Source organism: Rattus norvegicus, chromosome 8, assembly GCF_021556685.1.
Source record: "Rattus norvegicus strain SHRSP/BbbUtx chromosome 8, alternate assembly SHRSP_T2T, whole genome shotgun sequence".
Taxonomy (NCBI): Eukaryota; Metazoa; Chordata; class Mammalia; order Rodentia; family Muridae; genus Rattus; species Rattus norvegicus.
This window is the reverse complement of record NC_141541.1, coordinates 98332474-98358385: the sequence shown is the minus strand read 5'-3', so window position 1 is coordinate 98358385 and position 25912 is coordinate 98332474. Positions and strand designations below refer to the sequence as shown.

The 25912-nt window shown below is 44.2% G+C and overlaps 1 protein-coding gene across 1 annotated transcript in view; it reads right to left on the bottom strand.

Moving 5' to 3' along the window:
- The window catches only part of Rasgrf1 (RAS protein-specific guanine nucleotide-releasing factor 1), a 129624-nt gene that overhangs the window by 22659 nt on the left and 81053 nt on the right, over positions 1-25912 (bottom strand). The window contains exons 15-20 of the mRNA NM_001170531.1: positions 22648-23009; positions 12304-12408; positions 10272-10442; positions 9262-9368; positions 8720-8832; positions 6914-6974 (exon numbers count right to left, since the gene is read on the bottom strand). Coding sequence (NP_001164002.1) covers positions 6914-6974; positions 8720-8832; positions 9262-9368; positions 10272-10442; positions 12304-12408; positions 22648-23009 — 919 coding nt within the window. The remainder of the gene's footprint in view (positions 1-6913; positions 6975-8719; positions 8833-9261; positions 9369-10271; positions 10443-12303; positions 12409-22647; positions 23010-25912) is intronic.

The window sequence follows — 25912 nt, the reverse complement described above, 5'->3', positions numbered from 1 at the left end:
CATAATTCAGTGGCCAGGAGCTTTGGGTCGGTTCACGGGACATTGTGAGTGTCCTAGCCAAATGCTGGAAGCACTTGAGGCCATCATTCCCCATGGCATACGGAGAGTCACCCCTAGCTCATGCTCTTTGACTGAGAGCATAGCTCTCTCGAGGTCCTGTCATTTCAGAGGTTCAGTTAGCATACCGTGACTCCTTGGGATGAGGTGCTGTGGTCTAGGGGTTGAGTTTCTCTCTGGGGTCAGCTGCTCCTGAGTGTGAACAGCTCTCTTGCCTACCACTTCCCACTCGCACCTCTGAGTGGGTGATTTAGGTCTCTGTGCCTCAGTTGTAAAAAGGAGTAATGATGCAAACTGGCAACATCACTGACAAGCGGATCTGGAGTGGTTCAGAATGTAAAGTTTTCTAGCACATGGGCATGCATCAGAAGACCCTCTTTAAGAAGGCATGAAAGAGAAGGGAGGGGTAAGGGAGATGAGGAGGCATGGTGGATGAGGAAAAGTGGCAGTGTTACTAGTTAGATTTTGCTCCTCAGTAAAGAAGCAATGGTGCTTGTCTACAACCTTTGCCAATGTAATGAATTTACAATGAGGCTATCAGGGTAGGTCAACATTACTGATGTCCTTGTAAGATGAGAAATATGGACACAGTGGACAGAGACACATACACAGAAGGAGGACAACACAAGGACACAAGAGGAAATGGCTCCCAGACTGTTCTGGGTGGTTTTGTGTGTCAGCTCGATATTAAGTTAAAGTCATCAGAGAGGAAGGAGCCTCAGTTGAGAAAATGCCTCCATGAGATCCAGTTGTAAGGCATTGTCTCAATTAGTGATCAGTGGAGGAGGGACCAGCTCATGGTGGTTGGTGCTATCCCTGGGCTGGTGGTTCTAGGTTCTACAAGAAAGCAGGCTGCGCTAGTCAGGGGAAGCAAGCCAGTAAACAGCATCTCTCCATGGCTCTACATCAGCATCAGCTTCTGCCTCAAGGATCCTACCTCAAAGATCCTGTCCTGACTGACTCCCTTTACTAGTGAACAGCAATATGGAAGTGTACGCCAAATAACCCTTTTTCTCTCCAACTTGCTTTTTGGTCATGGTGATTCATCACAGCAATAGAAACCCTAAGACAAGGACTGTAGTGGGTTTAGTCTAATGCTGCTCCCCCAAAATTGCACAAGAATCTGTACGTCTGCATGTAAGACACTGAGGGACTCGGCTCCCAGTTGGTTTTGATTGCTAAATAAAGTTGCTCACAGCCAGTGGCTGGGCAGGGCAGACAGAGGCAGGACTTTTAGGATTCCCAAGCTAGGGAAGGAGAGAAAGGAGGAAAGGAGAAGGAAATCTACCATGCTAGGGAAAGCTGGAGGAGAGGGGAGAAGGTGTGGGACAGAGAGCATAGCTGCCGTGTAGGAGTCATGAGACAGTGGTCCTCAGAGGGCTGTTTGACTGGATTCAGTGTACCAAAGGTGGAATATAGAGTTTAGTAAGTAATGACTTGGGAATACTGGAAGGAGGTAGATCAGGCATGTGGAGTCAGGAAGTAGTCCAGTCACTGAGCCGTTTAAGGCATATAAAAATATAAAGGCTTGTGTGCATGCGTCTTTCATTTGGGGACCCAGAACACTGGGGTGCTGAAGAATGTGCCTTGGTTGCCAGGATCTACTTGAGTATTTTTTTTTCTATTCTTTTTTTCAGAGCTGGGGACCGAACCCAGGGCCTTGCGCTTGCTAGGCAAGCGCTCTACCATTGAGCCAAATCCCCAACCCCGAGTATTTTTTTTTAATTTGGTACTTTTTATTTACATTTCAAATGTTATTCCCTTTCCCAGTTTTCCTGTTCATAACCCCCCTATCCTATCCTCCTCCCCTTCTTCTATAAGGGTGTTCCCCCTCCCCATCCACTCCCCTTCCCGCCTCCCACCCTGACATTCCCCTACACTGGGGGCTCGAGCCTTGGCAGGACCAAGGGCTTCTCCTCCCATTGGTGCCCAACAAGGCCATCCTCTGCTACATATGTAGCTGGAGCCATGGGTCTGTCCATGTGTAGTCTTTGGGTAGTGGTTTAGTCCCTGGGAGCTCCTGGTTGGTTGGCATTGTTGTTCTTATGGGGTTGCAAGCCCCTTCAGCTCCTTCAATCCTTTCTCTAACTCCTCCAATGGGGACCCGGTTCTCAGTTCAATGGTTTGCTGCTAGCATTTGCCTCTGTATTTGTCATGCTCTGGCAGAGCCTCTCAGGAGACAGCTATATCAGGCTCCTGTCAGAATGCACTTCATGGCTTCATCGGTATTGTCTAGTTTTGGTGGCTGTATAAATATGGGCTGGATCCCCAAGTGGGGCAGGCTCTTAATGGCCATTCCTTTAGTCTCTGCTATTTGAATATTAAATTGGATACTTTCAACAGATGGTACCTAATGTGGGGCAAGAACTCATTCTTAAAAATTAATTGGAAACTCCTGAATGGAAAACACGTGCTATGCCTTTAAGGATTAGGAGGTGGAGAGAATTGGTTTCTTAGCACAGCTGCACTTTTTTTTTTTTTTTTTTTTTTTTTTGCCCAAGCTGCATGGGGTGGGGACTAGGAAAACTGGCACACATTATTCTGGGGTTCATGGCATAAGCTGGGATAACTATGTCCCCCAAGCTGACCCAGACAAAGCTAGGTGGTGAGCTCAGGATTCAAGCCCATCTCAAAGGCTTCTAAGCTGTCTCAGAGAGCTTGAGCTAGGAGGTGTTGGGAGCCCCTGCTGTGCAAGGAGAGAAGCTGTTCAGAGGGCAGAGAGAGAGGCTGCATGCCTCCTGCAATCGGATAAAAAGAATAGAAAAAAAATGGAAATTTAAAAAGTCAGTGCTATCACAAGGAGCTGGGTTCTTTGAACATGTGCTCTGTGGGAATTCTGGGATTGCTTAGCCTGGAATATGACACATTGCTAGTCTGAGAATAGGCTTATACAGTAAACAGAGGGAATTTAATTGAAGTCAAATAGGAAAGGATATTATTTCAACTCATTTAAAGAGGAAGGTGATATAATTATATATATCCATAGAGATTATAATCTCCTGAGGAGGGAGGAATGAATAAAAATTGCCTAATGGTTTTCAAGTATGCATGGACGAATAAATAAATGTAGGCCTTTGATCTCAAATGTAGGCTCAAGGGCAGGGGATAAGGAGAAGACTCTATCTTTTTTTTTTTTTTTTTTTGGTTCTTTTTTTTTTTTCGGACCTGGGGACTGAACCCAGGGCCTTGCGCTTCCTAGGTAAGCGCTCTACCACTGAGCTAAATCCCCAGCCCCGAGAAGACTCTATCTTAACAGATAATAGAAACTTAGGCATTTGATCTCATGTAGGAACAAAGGCAGGAGATGGGGAAGGAGCTCTGTCTCAACTGATAATAATGGTTGTTTAAGATTGCTTTTATTGCTTTGAATTATTTTAATTATCAAAAATGTGGTGGCTATAAGTTTGGTGGTTATGGTATTACAAATCCTCTGTGAGAGAGGTCAAAATCGAGGAGGCCTAAATAAAAAGGAGGCTGCTAATTTGAATCAACCTATACTTTTGATGATTTTGGGTTGCTGGACCAAGGTCATGTTGTTTTAGGAGAGAGGCTCTGTGTTTGCGTTAACAGGAAAGAAGAAAAGGCTTTGAACTTCTTCCAAAGTTATAAGGATCAGATACGATAGGGGATGACCCCCTGAAGATCTTGACTACAGACAGAAAAGAAAAATTCAAGCAGAACAAACAGGACACGTAACATGATATGCTGATCCCTCCATATGGGAACAGGCCTGTAACTGGCTTAGACACAAAAATATTTCTGGCCAAATCTTCAGCTAAAATCAGCCAATAAATCTTGTTGGTTACAGAATCCTTAAGATTCATCATGCTGTCATTCACATGGCATGAATGGAGAATTATTCCAATTGGTTATTGATCAAATTAACTCATAAAGAAGATGGTTGTCTTTCACCTGCTCAAACAAGGAGCAAAAATTTATCCCTAACTGATCTGTGCACTTTGAACAATTCATACAAATATTCTTATAGTACTAAAAATTTGGTTATAAGACTCATATATTGCAGAACGAATATGCAAGATGCAGTTCTGACAAGATTCATCCTCAGGGATGCTGAAATGACCTGCTGTTCCAGCTCCTTGCTTTCTGAAGCTGTTTCCAGAAACTTGCTCACATAACAGCTTTAGGAATAGCTGCTGATTCCTGATGACCTTGGTTTATCCAGCTTTTCAGAAAGTTCCAGTCAGAACTTCAGACCCTGAACTTTCTAAGCATACAGAGACTGCATAACAAATGCTAAAGCTAGCTCTTTCTTAAGTCTAAATTTTTCTAATTTTCCTAACTCTTCTATCCCTTAAAAAATTCATCACCTCAATTCAGCAGGAAGAAGCTATGGAGAGTTGTCATCCTGATTCCTTAGATTTGGTTGTCTGGTTATTGTTATTTTATAAATTATAGATAGGTTGTCATTTTAAGGAATAATTTGGAAAGGGTCATAATTTTGGATAGGGAGGAAACTACATAGAGAACTTGGACTTGGGGATTTCTGTCTTTCCTTTCCTCTTCTCTGTCCTTTCTTTCTTAAGTAAAAGTAAGAGTGTTGAAAAGAGAAAGGGGATAAAGTAATATTATAAGAAATTAGATATATGGGATAGATTACTAAATTAATTCTTATATAAAGCATTTTATAGCCATAAACTTACATTGGTAGAAATCTTTACATTTTGATATAGAATTGAAGTTATATTCTTACATTGGTACAGAATTTATATATTAATACAGGTTTAAGGTTGACATTGGTATATATTTTTTATATTATACAAAATTTAAAACTAATTTTCTTACTCTTAGAGAGGTCTTGTGCCTATGCAACTCCTTTAAGAATACAAGGCTTGGGGGCTGGGGATTTAGCACAGTGGTAGAGCGCTTACCTAGGAAGCGCAAGGCCCTGGGTTCGGTCCCCAGCTCCGAAAAAAAGAACCAAAAAAAAAAAAAAAAAGAATACAAGGCTTAGACTCAGTCCTTCTAATAGCTGGCATTACAAACTGTTTAGGATGATTAAGTAATGCAAGTTAAGGTCAGATAGTAAACTCTTGGCAATATTAAATTCTAATTTAATTATAATATGTTATCAATAGTATTCAAATAGTAAATAACTAAAGGTAGTCAAGGGTTAACAGTTCAGATATACTATACATAGTCTTCAAAAGAATCAGAGATTCACAGAATATGGCATTAAAAAAATGTATTGTTAATAGATCTTTTGACTAGGAGACATGTGTGCTCCTGACAATACCCCCTTCACACTTTAAAGAAGATATCAAACATTATAACTTCCGTGTAGAGTTGCTCCAATTGTGGCAAGGTAGCCACTGGGCAAGAATTGCCCCAATTTATCTGCAAACAAAAATCACTGTCTAGAAAAGGACACACGATGTGAGAGAGTTTACAGCTTAACTCTGCCAAGACAGGGTAAGCTATCCTTCATAGTTCCTGCTTCACTTAAGATCTGTCATGGTTCTGGACCAGAAGGCTGAAGACAGATGCTCCAATGTTATGAGGAATATAGGAGACTGTCCATGTAGTCAGCTGTCTCTACAAATTGTTTAAGTTTTGGAAGCTATGTTTTTGTGCTTCAAATATATTTAAGGAATATTTAATTCATCCTCAGATCTCTGATGGGGTTGAAGACTAGTTATAATCTCATAATCACTTAAGTTGTTTAGCATTAAGGCAGATGATCTAGAAGTAAAAGGTTGGTTTTTCAGATGATGATACAAGTTGAAAATCAAAACATAATTCAAGTATAGAAATGTAAACTCTTCAAGTTAAGTTCCAATGATAGGATAATTTATCTAAATTGTCAAATATGATGGACTGGATGTTATAAGTTGCATATCATACAATTTACATAATTGTTATAATTGTGTTCAATTTATATTTGAGAGAAAAGAGCCTTTTTAACTGGACAAAAGGGGGAAATGTAGTGGGTTTGGTCTAATGCTTATATCATGTTAATTTGGGTCCCCAAAATTGCACAAGAACCCTCATATCTGCATGTAAGATGCTGAGGAACCCAGTTCCAAGTTGGTTTTGATTGGTAAATAAAGTTGCCAGCAGCCAGTGTCTGGGCAGGGCAGACTGAGGCAGGACTTTTAGGATTCCCAAGCTAGGGAAGGAAAGGAAGGAGGAAAGAGAAGGAGATCCACCATGCTAGGAAGAGCTGGAGGAGAGGGGAGATGCCATACTTGAGAAAGTGCAGGGCAGAGAGCATAGCTGCCGTGTAGGAGCCATGAGAGAGCAGTCCTCAGAGGGCTGCCTGACTGGATTCAGTGTACCAAAGGTGGAATATAGAGTTTAGTAAGTAATGACCTGGGAATACTGGAAGGAGGTAGATTAGCCATGTGGGGGCTAGGAAGTGGCCCAATCATTTCAGCTGTTTAAGGCATATAAAAATATAAATATAAAGACTGCGTGTATGTATCTTTCACTCAGGAACCTAGAACATTAGGGCAGGTAGTGAGGAATGTGTCACTGCTGCCAGGACCTATTTGAATATTTAATTAGAAACTGCTACAACGGACCATGGAGACATGCATTGTATTGATTCAGCCAGGAGCTGAGGGTACACAGGATTATCAGCAGCTGGCAGAGGCAAGCAAGGGACCTCCTGTAGAGCTCTTGGGAGAGCACAGGCCTGCATACATCTTTGCTTCAGACTTCCAGGATCCAGGGCAGGGAGGAGGAGGAGGAATATCTTGCTTAGTTTGTGCTACTTAGTCACAAAGCCATAGGAAATGGATGCTAGTGATGATTGTGCTAGGTCAGGGGGTCATGAAGTAATGAAGGTGAGGAAGATGTTGCCTAGGTGATCAAATGAGATGGTCATCCGACTTACCATTAGTAAGAGCTCATCCAGCATGCTATGGTTTTCAGTTATTTCTTCCTGGGTCAGAGTCCTAGGGAGAGGAAATCTTGTGAGTCCCAGTGTACCTCTCTGATAGGCCTTCCTACCTGGCCTGTCTTCTACATCCCCCGCCACGCCCCATCCTTGCTTACTGCCTTTAGCCAGAAGCACTTTATCTCTTTGTTCCCCCGGTGTCTCTCTGCTTTACCGACTTATTTCTTATCCTTCTGTTTGGGAAAAAGGTGCTCCCTTAGCCTCAGAGCTTCCTACACTCTGTTGTGTATGTATGTGCCAGGACCCAGAGAGGCATAAGCAGGGAACTCTGAGGTCAGGCTGAGCCTGTGGCAACCACTTCTGTGTGCACATGGAATGATGGGATACACATGGTGAAGTAGTGTCAGACTTGGAGGACCAAAGTGGACAGGGGATATCCCTCAATGGAATACTCTTCAGGCCTGGCTTCCTTCCTTCTTCCTTCCTTCCTTCCTTCCTTCCTTCCTTCCTTCCTTCCTTCTCTCTCTCTCTCTCTCTCTCTCTCTCTACACACACACACACACACACACACACACACACAGAGAGAGAGAGAGAGAGAGAGAGAGAGAGAGAGAGAGAGAGAGAGAGAGAGCTGTAGATGAGGAAGGGCCAAGGATATCTTAGGACTGTGAACATGGAGGAGTGATGAGGCCAGTGCAAGGATAGAAAAGGGGCTGGAGACACTTGGGTTGCAGGAAGTACCTAAGCTGGATTTGGAAGGAAGTCTGGGGCAGATGCAATGATGGGGAATACAGAGGTGGCTACCTGGTGGTAAGGAGAAGAATCCTCCCCAGGTTGGGCTGGGGAAGCCAGCCTGAGTGGAAAGAATAAGAGCAGGATGTAGGGTGCTGGTGCACCTCCACCATTTACCTTCTGAGAACCTGAAGAAGCTAAGTGAACCATCTTACCTGAGCCTTACTACACCCTTAAAGCCAGCACTGTTCACCCATTTTACAGAAGAGAAAGTGAGTTTTGGCTAAGGGCCTTACTCGAGCCAATTGTGAGTCACGCTGGCTGAGGTAGCTTGGCTATGGGACTACCTGACCCCTAACCCCTGACCTCTGCTAGAAGATGCAGGTTGGGAATCAGATACAACACAGGTCTGAGGCATAAACAACTTAACTGAGTTTAAACCAATAGACATTCCTGGAATGACTATGAATATTATCCAATAGAACCTCTATGGTGAGGAGAAGAATGGCCTATGCTAAGATAGGGGCCTCTAGCAAACTGAAGCTCTGGGAGAGATACAATTTTATTGTATTCAATTTTAGTGCACTGAGATTTAAGTAGTTGTATGTAGGTAGTACTTATCACATACTCTGGACAGGTGTTAGCAGCCATCGACATACTTGGAGAAGTGATACAGTCCCCACACCCAGCCCCAACAGGGTCTCATGTGGTTGAGGATGGCTTTACCATGGGGCCAAGGATGATTCTAAACTTCTCATCATTCTGTCTCCTAAGTGCTGGGATTACAGCTCAAGAGATGGGATTGCAGACATGCATCACCATACTCAGTTTACGTGGTGGTAGAGCAAGAATGATACCAATCAAGCTATGTCCCTAGCTATGTCCAGGTCTGGTGAGGGGTGGGCAGAAGAGAGAGCAGGAAGTCCATACAGCACTCACTTTAAGCTTGGCTGCAGAGTGTGGTACATCCCTCCCAGATTTTTTGGGGCGTATATCTACCTTATTTCCTGCCCAGTCAGGCTACTGTGGAGGTACGGGGCAGGGCCCTGTCCCAGCAGGTTATCCTCCTACCTCATGATGTTGGCTGCTGCCTTTCGCTCTTGTGGTAGAAGGTCTGGGTCATGCATGACCTCTTCCAGAAAGCAGATCACCTTGTATTTGAGGAGGTCGTCAGTTTCAAAGTCCTGTGGGAAAATGACCATGAAACTCTGGCTGTAATCACAAACTTCCCTGCAGTATTTTAGAGCTAGGCTGCAGGACAGAGTTTCTCTTTCTGCCCGTGGTGGCCGCTCTGCTTTTCTTATTTTGTCACTATTTCCTGGAAGGCTACAAGTGGGGCTTCAAATGTCCTAGTCATAAGGTACTGGAACAAGACCAAGATTGTCTCTCAGTTGTACCCCTAAGTCAAGGAGACCCAAGCCTACCCATAATCTAGCTGTAGACAAGTGGCCAAACAGGCCCCTTGTCTTCTTGACTGTCTTTGCTTCATTTCTCTAGGGAATTTGAGCAGGCCCTCCTGGGAAAATGGGGTTCTTTTTCTCTGGTTGACTGACTGTGTGCTATCACTGTCTGCTACTGGGAGGTAATTGTTCCTGGAGCACAGTCCCACTCACCTGGGAGTGCTTGGTGACCCAGTGGCGCAACACATTCAGTACACGGTTGGTGGCCGCTCTGCGGATCACGAACTCTTTGTCGATATTTCTCTGGTCAGAGGAATACCCTGACAGTGACACAGAGAGAAGAGGACAGGAAGTTGAGGTTACTTAACGGACTCATCTGAGGGCCTTGGAGGGAAATACTTAACTGTGTTCAGACTCAAATGAGAGGCCACAAAGCCTCAGTATTCCAGTTCCTCAACACCAAACCTCTGACACACCTGCTCCATCTAGAATGTTCAGGAAGCCTCCACAAACAAGACTATACAGGGTGCCCAAGACCAGAGCTCTCCAGGAACCCTCTTCTAGCCTTTGGAGTGGAACCATTGCTGGGGAACTGAGCAATGGAAGGAAGGGTGCTGAGAGCTCTTTTGGTTGATGTTCTTTGCAGGGAGTAGAAGTTGGCCAAGGATGAAAGGGGACTTAGTAGGGAGAACGGGACTCTAGGATGGCAAGACAGCACTGGTAGGGCCTGCAGGAAGAGTGGGTAGCAGCAGTTCAAAGTGGATGGAGGGGAGGGTAAATCTAGGGGTGCGTGTGTGCATGTGAATGTGCATGTGCTTGTGTGTGGCTGCCCTTTAAGAGGGTGATGAGCAACATAGCTCAGAGTTTATCCCATTGATGATGGGAAGTGGAAAGGAAGGGTGCACCCTAAACATACAGTTGCTCTGGCTATAGGTCTGGGTATGCAGAGCCTAGCTGGTGCAGAAAGAAGGACCCCATCTTGGCCTCCCTAAAAGGAATGGTCAACAGGGTAACAGAAAAGCAAAGGCTTCATTCCATGCTCAGTGAGTGAGGGCAGCTTTCTGGAGCAGGGAGCCCTCCAGAGGCGATGTACAGGGACTCACCATGGCCTCTGCAATGCACATCAAACACCTGAGGAAGGGCGGGTCCCATGCCTATGGCTATGACCCCTGGCACAGGACCATGGAGAAGGGGAGTACTCATAAGCAGAGATGTTCACACACCTGTGTTGGCCAAAGACATCCTTCGATATATCTCCTTGTTTGCGGGGCTTTCATTGGCTCCTGCAGTCGCTATGGCAAAGGCAGAGGTAGCTGACAGAGGGCTGCGGTTACTGTCCATCAGATCGCGACATGTCATCATGATTCCACTGTTGTAGTTAAAGAGTGGGAACTCTGTGGAAAGAATGGGAACTGACCCTCAGCCATTCTCTAGTCCTTTTAGGCTGGCAGACATTCAAACAGTAGGAGGACAGCCCAACCTCAAAAGCCTAAGGCAGGAAAGGGGTTCAAGGGGCAGTGTGTGTGTGTGTGTGTTCTCTATAAGAGTCATGCCACAATATTCCTAGGACTACCCCAGGCCATAAAGGCTCAACTAATCTTTTGCTGCTTAGAAGAGTGGGATTCTCCCTTGTTGGGCCTAGACCTGCTTGAGAAAAGCATCATGAGCTGTGTCATGTTTTCAGTGTACTAGGAACTGACACACAGTCCTCTCAAAGTCTGATGTTCACAATTCGTATTGAAAGGGCTGTGGGCATGGTGGGATTGAGGTAGCATTGTACGTGGGTTGGAATTCTTCCTGCCTCTCATGGGCTATGTGACCGTGGGTATATCCCTTCAACTCTGGAGCCCCAGGAATCTCCTTTGGACTAAGGATACATCCAAAAGTGGATATACAAAGGGGATCACAGAAGAAAGTACAAAAGGCTCTACAAACAAGGAGACCAACTGATGGTAACAATGACGACAAATAGTCACAAGGGTCAACTCCAGAAGCCTTTGCTTCACCTCACAGGAGTATGGAAGACATACTATACCATCACAGTGAAGTAGCATTTCTTGAGGCATGAGGGACAACTGGTCTTGCTTTAAAAACTCAGAGCTATTCTTTTCCTTTTCCCTTCCCTCTCCTCCCTTTCCCTCCCCTTCTTTTCCTTTCTTTCTCTGAGATGTCTCTCCTCCTTTTCTTTGAGACCAATCTCTCTCTCTCTCTCTCTCTCTCTCTCTCTCTCTCTCTCTCTCTCTCTCTCCCTCTCTCTCTCTCTCTGTCTGTCTTTTTTTCTCTGAAACAGTATCTCATCCCTCTCTTCCTCCACTCTCTGTCTGTTGAAGACAGCTCTCAGTAAGTTGCCACAGCTGTCTTGAACTCTCTCTGTCCTAGACTGGCTTGGCACCCTCATTCCCCTGCCTGGGGCTCTTAAGTATCTCAAGTGCTGGGATTATAGACATCCCTCACAATGCTGGTTTCTGAAAATGGGCTCTCTGAGATCTACTGCTGTGTCTGAGTATCCAGGAAGGGCTACAGGGTGCTCAGGTAACTTTTCTCTAAAGCTGGGTAGCTTCGCTCCTTATTGGGTTTCTTTTCAGGTGCGGCAGCGGGGGATTCTGGGATTTGGAATGTCCCATGAATATAGAGCAAGAACTTGAAAGTGAATGACATCTTTGACTTTCCTTCTTTGGGAGGCAGAAAGATTGTCCTGGTAGCTGAGGTCCCCTGAGTCCTCTCCCACCCTTGGATGTAGTAGTGTCAATGAGGACCAGAAACTAGGTAGACAGCTCAAGAATCCTGCAGGACTGTGAGTCTGAAATGTGAGTGGGCAGAACCACTAGAGTCTTGGCTCCTATCTGTGAAGGTAGGGATTGAAGTTTAAGTATGTCAGGAAAGCACTCTACTAATGAGCTACTCCCCAGCCTTGCTTTCCTTATTTAAAGGTAAGATCAACACAGGTTTTCTCCATGCATATTGAAAGGATGAAAGTCTGAACCAATGAGATTCCAGGAATCACTTCTGACGTGAGCTCTCTCCCATGTGAAATCCCCAGTTGCTGGGTCACTGATTAGACAATGCAGTTCTGCCTCAAGTTGGAGAGATCAGGGCCTACCCAGCCAATGTCCCAGCACCCATATCCCTCACATCCCAGGGGGATATAAAATAGAATAGTCACTGGCCTTAGGTATCACTCATAAAACAACAGCAGCACTAATGTACCCCTTCCCTCCTGGACAACCACCGTCATTTTCACACTGGGAAACATACCTTGAGTGATTCTGTTTCTGAATGATTTCGGTGTTGGTGGAGACACTTCTGTGTCGTCTACATCACTCTGGTCATCATCAGACTCTTCTTTCAAGATGTCTGAGGCTGGGGGAATAGAAAGATGTATACTCTTCTCAATTATTCATTGATGGGAAGCCTCACATCAGTCATTTGTTAAAGCAAAGCAGACTAAGTAACATGGGCCTGGTACCCTGGATGAAGACAGTTCAACAGCTTAATCACCACAGGTTTTATCAGAGCCTTTCACATGCTTGTAGAGGTTGTGCACCTCCAAGATGGCTTTTCCTTTACCAGGACTTCTAAAAATGTAATGGGCACACCTAGGTTCTTGTTAGACTGCAGATTGTGGAGCCTGGAAATGTTGCCCAGTGGTACAGCGCTTGCCTAGTGCAGCAATCTTAGAGTCCTGGGTTCCATCATTAGTGGTAGAGGAAGGGGAGAGGCTGTAATACAGCCTCTGTCTATGTGAAACAGGGAGGTCTTTCTTTCATTCCTTTATTGTTTTTGAATCAGGTTCTCATGTAGCCTAGGCTAGCTAGCCTTGAACTCTCATGTAGCCTAGGCTAGCTAGTCTTGAACTCTCATGTAGCCTAGGCTAGCTTGCCTTGAACTCTCATGTAGCCTAGGCTAGCTAGCTTTGAACTCTCATGTAGCCTAGGCTAGCTTGCCTTGAACTCTCATGTAGCCTAGGCTAGCTAGCCTTGAACTCTCATGTAGCCTAGGCTAGCTAGCCTTGAACTCTCATGTAGCCTAGGCTAGCTTGCCTTGAACTTTCTATGTGGCTAAGGATGACCTTGAACTTCTGATTCTTTTGCACCTACCCTCTAAATTATTGGATTATATGCATGTACCAACCACACCAGATTTTATATGGTGCTGGGGATTGAATATAGAGCTTTGTATCAGGCAAACATACACTCTCTTTTTTAAATTGAAAATGGATTTTTTTTCATAAAATACATTCTAATTATGGTTTCTCCCCAGCTCCTCCCATATCCTCCCCACTTCGTTGTCTACCCAAATCACCCCCTTGCACTCTCTCATTAGAAAGCAAACAGATGTCTAAATACTACTAATAAAAATAAATAAAGAGCTCTGCTCCCAGACCCGGTGAGAGAGAGACCCAACCGCCTGGTCAGGTGGGCACTCCTGAGGCTGCAGAGCGGAAGAGACCACCAACACTGCTCACCCCTGCCCACATCCCTGGCCCAAGAGGAAACTGTATAAGGCCTCTGGGCTCCCGTAGGGGAGGGCCCAGGAGCAGCAGGACACCTGCCAGAGACACCACCGGACCCTGAAGGAAACAGAACGGATAAACAGTTCTCTGCACCCAAATCCCGTGGGAGGGAGAGCTAAACCTTCAGAGAGGCAGACAAGCCTGGGAAACCAGAAGAGACTGCTCCCTGCACACACATCTTGGACGCCAGAGGAAAAAGCCAAAGACCATCTGGAACCCTGGTGCACTGAAGCTCCCGGAAGGGGCGGCACAGGTCTTCCTGGTTGCTGCCGCTGCAGAGAGCCCCTGGGCAGCACCCCACAAGCGAACCTGAGCCTCGGGACCACAGGTAAGACCAAATTTTCTGCTGCAAGAAAGCTGCCTGGTGAACTCAAGACACAGGCCCACAGGAACAGCTGAAGACCTGTAGAGAGGAAAAACTACACGCCCGAAAGCAGAACACTCTGTCCCCATAACTGACTGAAAGAGAGGAAAACAGGTCTACAGCACTCCTGACACACAGGCTTATAGGACAGTCTAGCCACTGTCAGAAATAGCAGAACAAAGTAACACTAGAGATAATCTGATGGCGAGAGGCAAGCGCAGGAACCCAAGCAACAGAAACCAAGACTACATGCCATCATCGGAGCCCAATTCTCCCACCAAAACAAACATGGAATATCCAAACACACCAGAAAAGCAAGATCTAGTTTCAAAATCATATTTGATCATGATGCTGGAGGACTTCAAGAAAGACATGAACACACTTAGGGAAGCACAGGAAAACATTAATAAACAAGTAAAAGCCTACAGAGAGGAATCGCAAAAATCCCTGAAAGAATTCCAGGAAAACACAATCAAACAGTTGAAGGAATTAAAAATGGAAATAGAAGCAATCAAGAAAGAACACATGGAAACAACCCTGGATATAGAAAACCAAAAGAAGAGACAAGGAGCTGTAGATACAAGCTTCACCAACAGAATACAAGAGATGGAAGAGAGAATCTCAGGAGCAGAAGATTCCATAGAAATCATTGACTCAACTGTCAAAGATAATGTAAAGCGGAAAAAGCTACTGGTCCAAAACATACAGGAAATCCAGGACTCAATGAGAAGATCAAACCTAAGGATAATAGGTATAGAAGAGAGTGAAGACTCCCAGCTCAAAGGACCAGTAAATATCTTCAACAAAATCATAGAAGAAAACTTCCCTAACCTAAAAAAAGAGATACCCATAGACATACAAGAAGCCTACAGAACTCCAAACAGATTGGACCAGAAAAGAAACACCTCCCGTCACATAATTGTCAAAACACCAAACGCACAAAATAAAGAAAGAATATTAAAAGCAGTAAGGGAAAAAGGTCAAGTAACATATAAAGGGAGACCTATCAGAATCACACCAGACTTCTCGCCAGAAACTATGAAGGCCAGAAGATCCTGGACTGATGTTATACAGACCCTAAGAGAACACAAATGCCAGCCCAGGTTACTGTATCCAGCAAAACTCTCAATTAACATTGATGGAGAAACCAAGATATTCCATGACAAAACCAAATTTACACAATATCTTTCTACAAATCCAGCACTACAAAGGATAATAAATGGTAAAGCCCAACATAAGGAGGCAAGCTATACCCTAGAAGAAGCAAGAAACTAATCGTCTTGGCAACAAAACAAAGAGAGTGAAAGCACACAAACATAACCTCACATCCAAATATGAATATAACGGGAAGCAATAATCACTATTCCTTAATATCTCTCAATATCAATGGCCTCAACTCCCCAATAAAAAGACATAGATTAACAAACTGGATACGCAACGAGGACCCTGCATTCTGCTGCCTACAGGAAACACACCTCAGAGACAAAGACAGACACTACCTCAGAGTGAAAGGCTGGAAAACAACTTTCCAAGCAAATGGTCAGAAGAAGCAAGCTGGAGTAGCCATTCTAATATCAAATAAAATCAATTTCCAACTAAAAGTCATCAAAAAAGATAAGGAAGGACACTTCATATTCATCAAAGGAAAAATCCACTAAGATGAACTCTCAATCCTAAATATCTATGCCCCAAATACAAGGGCACCTACATACGTAAAAGAAACCTTACTAAAGCTCAAAACACACATTGCACCTCACACAATAATAGTGGGAGATTTCAACACCCCACTCTCATCAATGGACAGATCATGGAAACAGAAATTAAACAGTGATGTAGACAGACTAAGAGAAGTCATGAGCCAAATGGACTTAACGGATATTTATAGAACATTCTATCCTAAAGCAAAAGGATATACCTTCTTCTCAGCTCCTCATGGTACTTTCTCCAAAATTGACCATATAATTGGTCAAAAAACGGGCCTCAACAGGTACAGAAAGATAGAAATAATCCCATGCGTGCTATCGGACCACCACGGCCTAAAACTGGTCTTCAATAACAATAAGGGAAGAATGCCCACATATACGTGGAAATTGAACAATGCTCTACTCAATGATAACCTGGTCAAGGAAGAAATAAAGAAAGAAATTAAAGACTTTTTAGAATTTAGTGAAAATGAAGATACAACATACTCAAACTTATGGGACACAATGAAAGCTGTACTAAGAGGAAAACTCATAGCGCTGAGTGCCTGCAGAAAGAAACAGGAAAGAGCATATGTCAGCAGCTTGACAGCACACCTAAAAGCTCTAGAACAAAAAGAAGCAAATACACCCAGGAGGAGTAGAAGGCAGGAAATAATCAAACTCAGAGCTGAAATCAACCAAGTAGAAACAAAAAGGACCATAGAAAGAATCAACAGAACCAAAAGTTGGTTCTTTGAGAAAATCAACAAGATAGATAAACCCTTAGCCAGACTAACGAGAGGACACAGAGAGTGTGTCCAAATTAACAAAATCAGAAATGAAAAGGGAGACATAACTACAGATTCGGAGGAAATTCAAAAAATCGTCAGATCTTACTATAAAAACCTATATTCAACAAAATTTGAAAATCTTCAGGAAATGGACAATTTCCTAGACAGATACCAGGTATCGAAGTTAAATCAGGAACAGATAAACCAGTTAAACAACCCCATAACTCCTAAGGAAATAGAAGCAGTCATTAAAGGTCTCCCAACCAAAAAGAGCCCAGGTCCAGACGGGTTTAGTGCAGAATTCTATCAAACCTTCATAGAAGACCTCATACCAATATTATCCAAACTATTCCACAAAATTGAAACAGATGGAGCCCTACCGAATTCCTTCTACGAAGCCACAATTACTCTTATACCTAAACCACACAAAGACACAACAAAGAAAGAGAACTTCAGACCAATTTGCCTTATGAATATCGACGCAAAAATACTCAATAAAATTCTGGCAAACCGAATTCAAGAGCACATCAAAACAATCATCCACCATGATCAAGTAGGCTTCATCCCAGGCATGCAGGGATGGTTTAATATACGGAAAACCATCAACGTGATCCATCATATAAACAAACTGAAAGAACAGAACCACATGATCATTTCATTAGATGCTGAGAAAGCATTTGACAAAATTCAACACCCCTTCATGATAAAAGTCCTGGAAAGAATAGGAATTCAAGGCCCATACCTAAACATAGTAAAAGCCATATACAGCAAACCAGTTGCTAACATTAAACTAAATGGAGAGAAACTTGAAGCAATCCCACTAAAATCAGGTACTAGACAAGGCTGCCCACTCTCTCCCTACTTATTCAATATAGTTCTTGAAGTTCTAGCCAGAGCAATCAGACAACAAAAGGAGATCGAAGGGATACAGATCGGAAAAGAAGAGGTCAAAATATCACTATTTGCAGATGACATGATAGTATATTTAAGTGATCCCAAAAGTTCCACCAGAGAACTACTAAAGCTGATAAACAACTTCAGCAAAGTGGCTGTGTATAAAATTAACTCAAATAAATCAGTTGCCTTCCTCTATACAAAAGAGAAACAAGCCGAGAAAGAAATTAGGGAAACGACACCCTTCATAATAGACCCAAATAATATAAAGTACCTCGGTGTGACTTTAACCAAGCAAGTAAAAGATCTGTACAATAAGAACTTCAAGACACTGAGGAAAGAAATTGAAGAAGACCTCAGAAGATGGAAAGATCTCCCATGCTCATGGATTGGCAGGATTAATATAGTAAAAATGGCCATTTTACCAAAAGCAACCTACAGATTCAATGCAATCCCCATCAAAATACCAATCCAATTCTTCAAAGAGTTAGACAGAACAATTTGCAAATTCATCTGGAATAACAAAAAACCCAGGATAGCTAAAGCTATCCTCAACAATAAAAGAACTTCAGGGGGAATCACTATCCCTGAACTCAAGCAGTATTACAGAGCAATAGTGATAAAAACTGCATGGTATTGGTACAGAGACAGACAGATAGACCAATGGAATAGAATTGAAGACCCAGAAATGAACCCACACACCTATGGTCACTTGATTTTTGACAAAGGAGCCAAAACCATCCAATGCAAAAAAGATAGCATTTTCAGCAAATGGTGCTGGTTCAACTGGAGGGCAACATGTAGAAGAATGCAGATCGATCCATGCTTATCACCCTGTACAAAGCTTAAGTCCAAGTGGATCAAGGACCTCCACATCAAACCAGACACACTCAAACTAATAGAAGAAAAACTAGGGAAGCATCTGGAACACATGGGCACTGGAAAAAATTTCCTGAACAAAACACCAATGGCTCATGCTCTAAGATCAAGAATCGACAAATGGGATCTCATAAAACTGCAAAGCTTCTGTAAGGCAAAGGACACTGTGGTTAGGACAAAACGGCAACCAACAGATTGGGAAAAGATCTTTACCAATCCTACAACAGATAGAGGCCTTATATCCAAAATATACAAAGAACTCAAGAAGTTAGACCGCAGGGAAACAAATAACCCTATTAAAAAATGGGGTTCAGAGCTAAACAAAGAATTCACAGCTGAGGAATGCTGAATGGCTGAGAAACACCTAAAGAAATGTTCAACATCTTTAGTCATAAGGGAAATGCAAATCAAAACAACCCTGAGATTTCACCTCACACCAGTTCGATTGGCTAAGATCAAAAACTCAGGTGACAGCAGATGCTGGCGAGGATGTGGAGAAAGAGGAACACTCCTCCATTGTTGGTGGGATTGCAGACTGGTAAAACCATTCTGGAAATCAGTCTGGAGGTTCCTCAGAAAATTGGACATTGAACTGCCTGAGGATCCAGCTATACCTCTCTTGGGCATATACCCAAAAGATGCCTCAACATATAAAAGAGACACGTGCTCCACTATGTTCATCGCAGCCTTATTTATAATAGCCAGAAAATGGAAAGAACCCAGATGCCCTTCAACAGAGGAATGGATACAGAAAAGGTGGTACATCTACACAATGGAATATTACTCAGCTATCAAAAACAACGAGTTTATGAAATTCGTAGGCAAATGGTTGGAACTGGAAAATATCATCCTGAGTGAGCTAACCCAATCACAGAAAGACATACATGGTATGCACTAATTGATAAGTGGCTATTAGCCCAAATGCTTGAATTACCCTAGATCCCTAGAACAAACGAAACTCAAGACGGATGATCAAAATGTGAATGCTTCACTCCTTCTTTAAATGAGGAAAAAGAATACCCTTGGCAGGGAAGGGAGAGGCAAAGATTAAAACAGAGACTGAAGGAACACCCATTCAGAGCCTGCCCCACATGTGGCCCATACATATACAGCCACCCAATTAGACAAGATGGTTGAAGCAAAGAAGTGCAGACCGACAGGAGCCGGATGTAGATCGCTCCTGAGAGACACAGCCAGAATACAGCAAATATAGAGGCGAATGCCAGCAGCAAACCACTGAACTGAGAATAGGTCCCCTATTGAAGGAATCAGAGAAAGAACTGGAAGAGCTTGAAGGGGCTCGAGACCCCAAAAGTACAACAATGCCAAGCAACCAGAGCTTCCAGGGACTAAGCCACTACCTAAAGACTATACATGGACTGACCCTGGACTCTGACCCCATAGGTAGCAATGAATATCCTAGTAAGAGCACCAGTGGAAGGGGAAGCCCTGGGTCCTGCTAAGACTGAACCCCCAGTGAACTAGTCTATGGGGGGAGGGCGGCAATGGGGGGAGGGTTGGGAGGGGAACACCCATAAGGAAGGGGAGGGGGGAGGGAGATGTTTGCCTGGAAACCGGGAAAGGGAATAACACTCGAAATGTATATAAGAAATACTCAAGTTAATAAAAAAAAAAGAAAAAAATATTTATAGAAAAAAAATAAATAAAGAAACAGAATAGGGAAAAAAATCAAGGACACAGACACACCACAAGAAATACATACAGACTCAGAGACATATGTGTTCTGTGGGAAGATGGTCAAAAGAATGGTGCATGGTGAGCAATGCCTTGGGGAACTGTGAAGAAGGTTCGAAAAGGGTGGGGCAGGGGCCTTTTACCTCAAGTCATTTTGTTCCCTGGATTGTTCTTGGGTGTGATTTTGTACCTCATGTGACAAACATTTACATTCAGTTTATAGGACACGCTTATTCTTGTTGGATGTCAGGACAGCTGTAGAACCCAGTCTGGTGAAAGGATATGCTGAGTGCTGTCCTCAGTGAACCCTGAATCTGGACATGGTCTCTGCTTTGTTTTCATGATTTCCCAGATATAACCTATAGTAGGTGCCAGGCAGTTGTGTTTAAATAGGGCTGTCCTGAGAAAGTCCTGGGAAAGGGCTGCTCTGTTAATATATAGTATGTGCGTATTGATGCTTTTTTTTTAACATGTTTTTCTGATCCTGTTTTCTGAGCTCAAGCAATGTTCCTTAGATCATTGCTTTCTTTGATGCATTGTACATAAAAGTACACGGAAACTGAAGTAAGGTTGTCTATGGCATTAGACCATAGTCTGACTCATTCTTCTTTTTTTTTTTTTTTTTTTTTCCTTTTCTTTTTTTCGGAGCTGGGGACCGAACCCAGGGCCTTGCGCTTGCTAGGCAAGCGCTCTACCACTGAGCTAAATCCCCAACCCCAGTCTGACTCATTCTTAAAGTCCTCAAATCGCAAGTTTCTCAGATAGATCTACATGGGTTGACAAAAGTATACACATTTCAACACACAGAAATCTCCTAAGAACACAAAACTGGAAACTCCAGAAAATGCCATCGAGTTCATTTGTATTGGCCATCTACTTCTGGGCATGGGCCTGTCCTTAAGTGTGGTTTGTGTACCCAGTGAGACTGTGTTAGAAAAAAATTAATTTTTCTTTTGCAAGTAGTTATCAATTGGAGATAGCTTCTGGGTTAGGGATAGGAGCTACATTTCCACCCCAAAATGTCTGCATTTATAACAAGTTTCTATTGATGCACATGCAGACCTCATATTTCTGTTTGTTGTGAGATGTCCTGAGATATTTCTATCTGATTTGCCAAGAGTAGTTCTGTTTTATGTTTCATCTCTTGCTTCTGATCTGAAATAAATATTAGTCTCCTAATCATAGGAAAGTCAGGGCCAATATACTCTTTGTACAATGTTTTTTTGCTAAAAAAGAAAGAAGTGTGTGTGTGTGTGTGTGTGTGTGTGTGTATGTGTGTGTGAAGCCAGAAGTTGACATCAAGTACCTCTCTTAATTGTACTCCATTTAATTTTTTTTGAGACAGGGCCTCTCACTGAATCTGGAGCTTACCAATTCAGTGAGGGTGGCTATCAAATGGGCCCCAGGGAGCCTCACGCCTCTGCCTTCTTAGCAGTTGGGATTACAGGGGTGCCTCTGAGCCTGACTTTCTATGTAGGTAAATACAGAACTCAGGTCCCCATGCTCATGTGGGAAACACTTTACCAGTGGAGCCATCTTCCCGGAGCCTTGGGAAATAAAAACAACTTATCCTCTCTGGGTCTCAGTTTCCCCAACTAGAAGGTGATCACACTTGAGCCTGTTTATAAAACCCACTGGAAGCCACAGGTCTCTTTAAAACCGTCCACTCAACCAGCTCACATAGACAGATTGAGGGTATCACGGACTCTGGTATGAGGTGGCTTTGTAGGCAGTCTGGGGTAGCATTCCACAGTGTAACAGTGGGATCTCACTGCAGGTTTGTGCTGGACAAAATTTTGAGCCTTTCACTGTTGCCTCTCTAGATTCCACACATCACACACACACTGGATGGTATTTGGGTTTTCTGGCAAGCTATTACCTTAGCTACCAACTTTCAGCTGTGCGAGCCGTGCACACCACCTATTTGTTGCATGTACCATGGGAATGTCCTTAGTGATCGAGCCTTGGTGGCTTCTCTTCTTCCCAGTTGTGCCTCCTTTTTAAAGGCTGGAACTTGTGATCAGCTCAAGTATGTGCGCACACACACACACACACACACACACACACACACACACACACACACAGAGCAAGATTTTGCTGGTAATTTCCAGCATATTTTCTGATCTGAGATAACACCGAACCCAATTGGACCCTTCTAGAATGGTCAGGAAAGGCTTTAGATAGGAAGGCATGAGTGGCCCCAGAAGGATCTTGGACCACTGCCACCATCTTTGGTGCGCCAGGTGTGATGAGCTGTTCTTACAGCATACAATGCCTTCCTTATTCTCCACTATTTTACATTCCATTATTTTTGTCTAGAATGTTCTCCCTTTCTATTGGTGAGCATCAAATTATTGGATCCATTAGGAAGCCTTCTCTGGCTCTCTCAATGGTGTCCCCAGCATATCCTCAGTGCTCTTCTAGCACCTTTCAAATGTAATATGAACCAGGTCTCAACCAGGTTCAGGGTCTGGTCTGGTCCCCAAGCTAGACTGAATCCTGAGGGCAAGGGCCAATGAGATGATCTGAATACTGGGATGCAGGATGCTACTGCAGTAGGGAAAAGGAAGGCACAAATCTGAGAACTTCAGCTGAGAGTCATCTGAGGTATGATAATATCCTGGGAGCTTCTGATGGCCTCACCTTGGCAACCTGTCCCCTCCATGTGGCTACCAGTCTGTACTGCCTATAACCTGTTTATTAGAGGCTTTGCAAGTCCAGCTCACCAAGCCTCCCAGTGATGTGTGCTAACGGGATGGTTCAGCTTATGTATCCACTCACTCGGCTTCCTGAAGCCTGATGACTCCTCTAGAGTGGTCATATCAATCTCCTCCGGCGTTCTGGTCAAGCTGCTGGCCACACAGAGCTTGCTGGTGTCCAGCGTGGTTTTGCCGAAGGGAGATATGGGCGAGTGTATGTTGGTGTAGCCGTCGGAGGGGCACCCGAGCGAAGCCAGTTCCAGCGCCTTGCCGCCTGTGATGATGGGAATGTTGAGAGACAACTTCCGGCGGCGGACTGGGGACGAAGTGCCGATGGCCAAGGGCGGCGGCGAGGAGAACTTGCGGCTGGCACGAGGCGACTTGGGGGCATCTCCGTACAGAAGTTTGGTGTTGTGGCTACTGGAGAACAGGAGTTCCAGTGACCTGTGAGGAGGGGAGGGAAGAGGGAGAAAAAGCTGTGAATGTAGACGTGCCCACCGGGGCTGATAGTGCATTCCTTATATGGGTGATCTTTGAAGGCTACAGTGGGTCCCTGCACAGGGTTGTGATTAAAGGGCTTGGGGACGAATGTCTATACCCACAGGACTGGGTGCCTGAGTTGTGGGCATGGTTCTATCTGATGTTCATACCTCTGGCTCTTTTCTGAGGTGCTATAGCTCCTGACTGTAGGCCTCTGAGGGGCCTCCATTTACCCACATGAGCCCACATGAGGATACTAACATGCATGGTCTGCTCTTGTCCTTACAGTGGTTTGCTTTGTGCATGAGGAAGCAGAGGCTGAGGGACAGACAGTGACGCATCTGGTGTCTCTGACTCTAAACTCATGTCTCTGCCATGGCATCTGAGGGGTTTCATGTGCCTACTGGGTTTGGCACATATAGAAGTGCCTTAGCAATCCTGACGCCTGTGTTTAAGCTCCTCAGTAAGGGCCATGTGGAAAGTCTCTTGGCCTTTCTGGGCCTTGTCATTAGAGAGCTTCGGTGATGTAGGTAGGAAAGATGTCTGGAAGCCATGGTAGCTAAAGGGTTCTGTCCACTGGAGGATGTACCTTGAATATACCATAAAGGACTCTTCAAAGCATGACAGGTATACACAGAGCAGGGGTACCTTCCTGTCTCTCTCTCCCTTCCATTTTCCCTTCTTTCTGTAAAGGGCGGGCCCTAAGTTTCCCAAAGGGTTTTAGGGAATGGAGAATAATGGATATCCCTTGGTTTCCCTGACCAAGGCTTGAGGGCTAGGGGGTGTGTAAAAGAAGCTTAGTGGAGTTTGTGTGGTGGTGGCTAGGCAGTACAGCTCCATGACAGACTCGGCACCTACCCCGCACACCACCATGTTGCCCAAGAGGAAGGTTTGGGCTGATGAAGTGGCAAAGGCGGGGAGCCCAAGCCCTGCTCCAAGAGGCTATTGGCCAAGCCTGCTCCTGCCAAGGTGGACACGAAGCCAAGAAAGGCCAAGGAAAAGGATAAAGCAATAGACAAAAGTAATACAGATAAAGGGGAAGAGGGGATTGAAGGGCAAACAGGCTGAAGTGACTGGCTAGCAACCACGCATCTGCCTTCAGAAAACAGAGACAGAAAACCAGAGTCCACCCCTGAAGAAGAGAAAGAAGGCAAGTCTGACTAAGCATCCATCTGTCAGTGGTCCCCGCCTCCCTTCTTGCACAATCCAGAGGAATATTTTTATCAACTATTTTGTAAATGTGAGTTTTTTTTAAATAGCTCTAGAAACATTTTTAAAAGGTGAGGGAATCCTATCTCATCCCACTTTTTAAGTGTAACTGGTTTTTTAAAAGAGGGTAAATCATTTACTGGTTGATTTTTGTTTGTTTGCTTTGTTTTTGTTTTTGTACAACCAGAAAATAGGGTACTGAATCAGGAGAGGCTATGACTGTCTCAGGGGTCACCATAACATTCTGTAGAGGGGGCTAGTTTTATATCCTACAGTACAAAGCACACTAAATGACAATTTGGGGTCTCAGTCATGCATTCATGTCTGGAATGGAATATTTTCAGTTGTATCTGTTTCTAATAGAATCATTTCGTAAGAAAGCCAGTCTTTGGTCCTTGCCTTGTCAGAACTGTGATGTCTGAGGTCATGACAGTCCATTTTCCTAACAGTTGTGATAATGTGCTGTGAAAGATGGAGATTTTGAGTATGTTCTGTGTGTGGCATAAAATTGTGAGTTGGTGGAACTGAGGATTATGAGTATTTGGTTGTTATGAGAGGTCTTAAGGAAACTTGCCAAGTTTGAGGCAGGAACAACTCTGGAATAACTTCAAAGAGAAACAATATGTAACTCTTCTTTGGCATACACATACACAATGTGATTCTTCAGAGTTTGGGTAAGTGTGATACGGTCTGGAATGTCTGTGTATTCTGCTCCTCAACCAATAAAATCTCAGCTGTGAAAGAGTGAAGAAAAAGAAGAAAGAGGAGGGGGAAGAGGAGGAGGAGAAGCAGAAGCAGAAGCAGAAGCAGAAGCAGAAGCAGAAGCAGAAGCAGAAGAAGAAGAAGAAGAAGAAGAAGAAGAAGAAGAAGAAGAAGAAGAAGAAGAAGAAGGAGAAGAAGAAGAAGAAGCAGAAGAAGAAGCAGCAGGAGCAGGAGCAGAAGCAGAAGAAGCAGAAGAAGCAGAAGAAGCAGAGGAAGAGGAAGAAGAAGAGGAAGAAGCAGAAGAGGAAGAAGGAGAAGAGGAAGAAGAAGAAGAGGAAGAAGGAGAAGAGGAAGAAGGAGAAGAGGAAGAAGGAGAAGAGGAAGAAGGAGAAGAGGAAGAAGGAGAAGAGGAAGAAGAAGAAGGAGAAGGAGAAGAGGAAGCAGAAGAAGCAGAAGAAGCAGAAGAAGCAGAAGAAGCAGAAGGAAAAGGAGAAGGAAAAGGAGAAGAGGAAGCAGAAGAGGAAGCAGAAGAGGAAGCAGAAGAGGAAGCAGAAGAAGAAGAATCAGAAGAAGAAGCAGTAGAAGAAGAAGAAGGTCCAGGGACTAAGCCACTACCCAAAGACTATACATGGACTGACCCTGGGCTCCAATTGCATAGGTAGCAACGAATAGCCTAGTAAGGGCACCAATGGAAGGGGAAGCCCTTGGTCCTGCCAAGGCTGGACCCCCAGTGAACAGGATTCTTGGGGGGGGGAGGGCAGCAATGGGGGGAGGATGGGGAGGGGAACACCCATATAGAAGGGGAGTGGGAGGGGTTAGGGGGATGTCAGCATGGAAACTGGGAGAGGGAATAACAGTTGAATTGTAAATAAGAAATACCCAATTTAATAAAGATGGGGGGGGGGAAAAGAAGAAGCAGAAGCAGAAGCAGAAGCAGAAGAAGAAGCAGCAGAAGA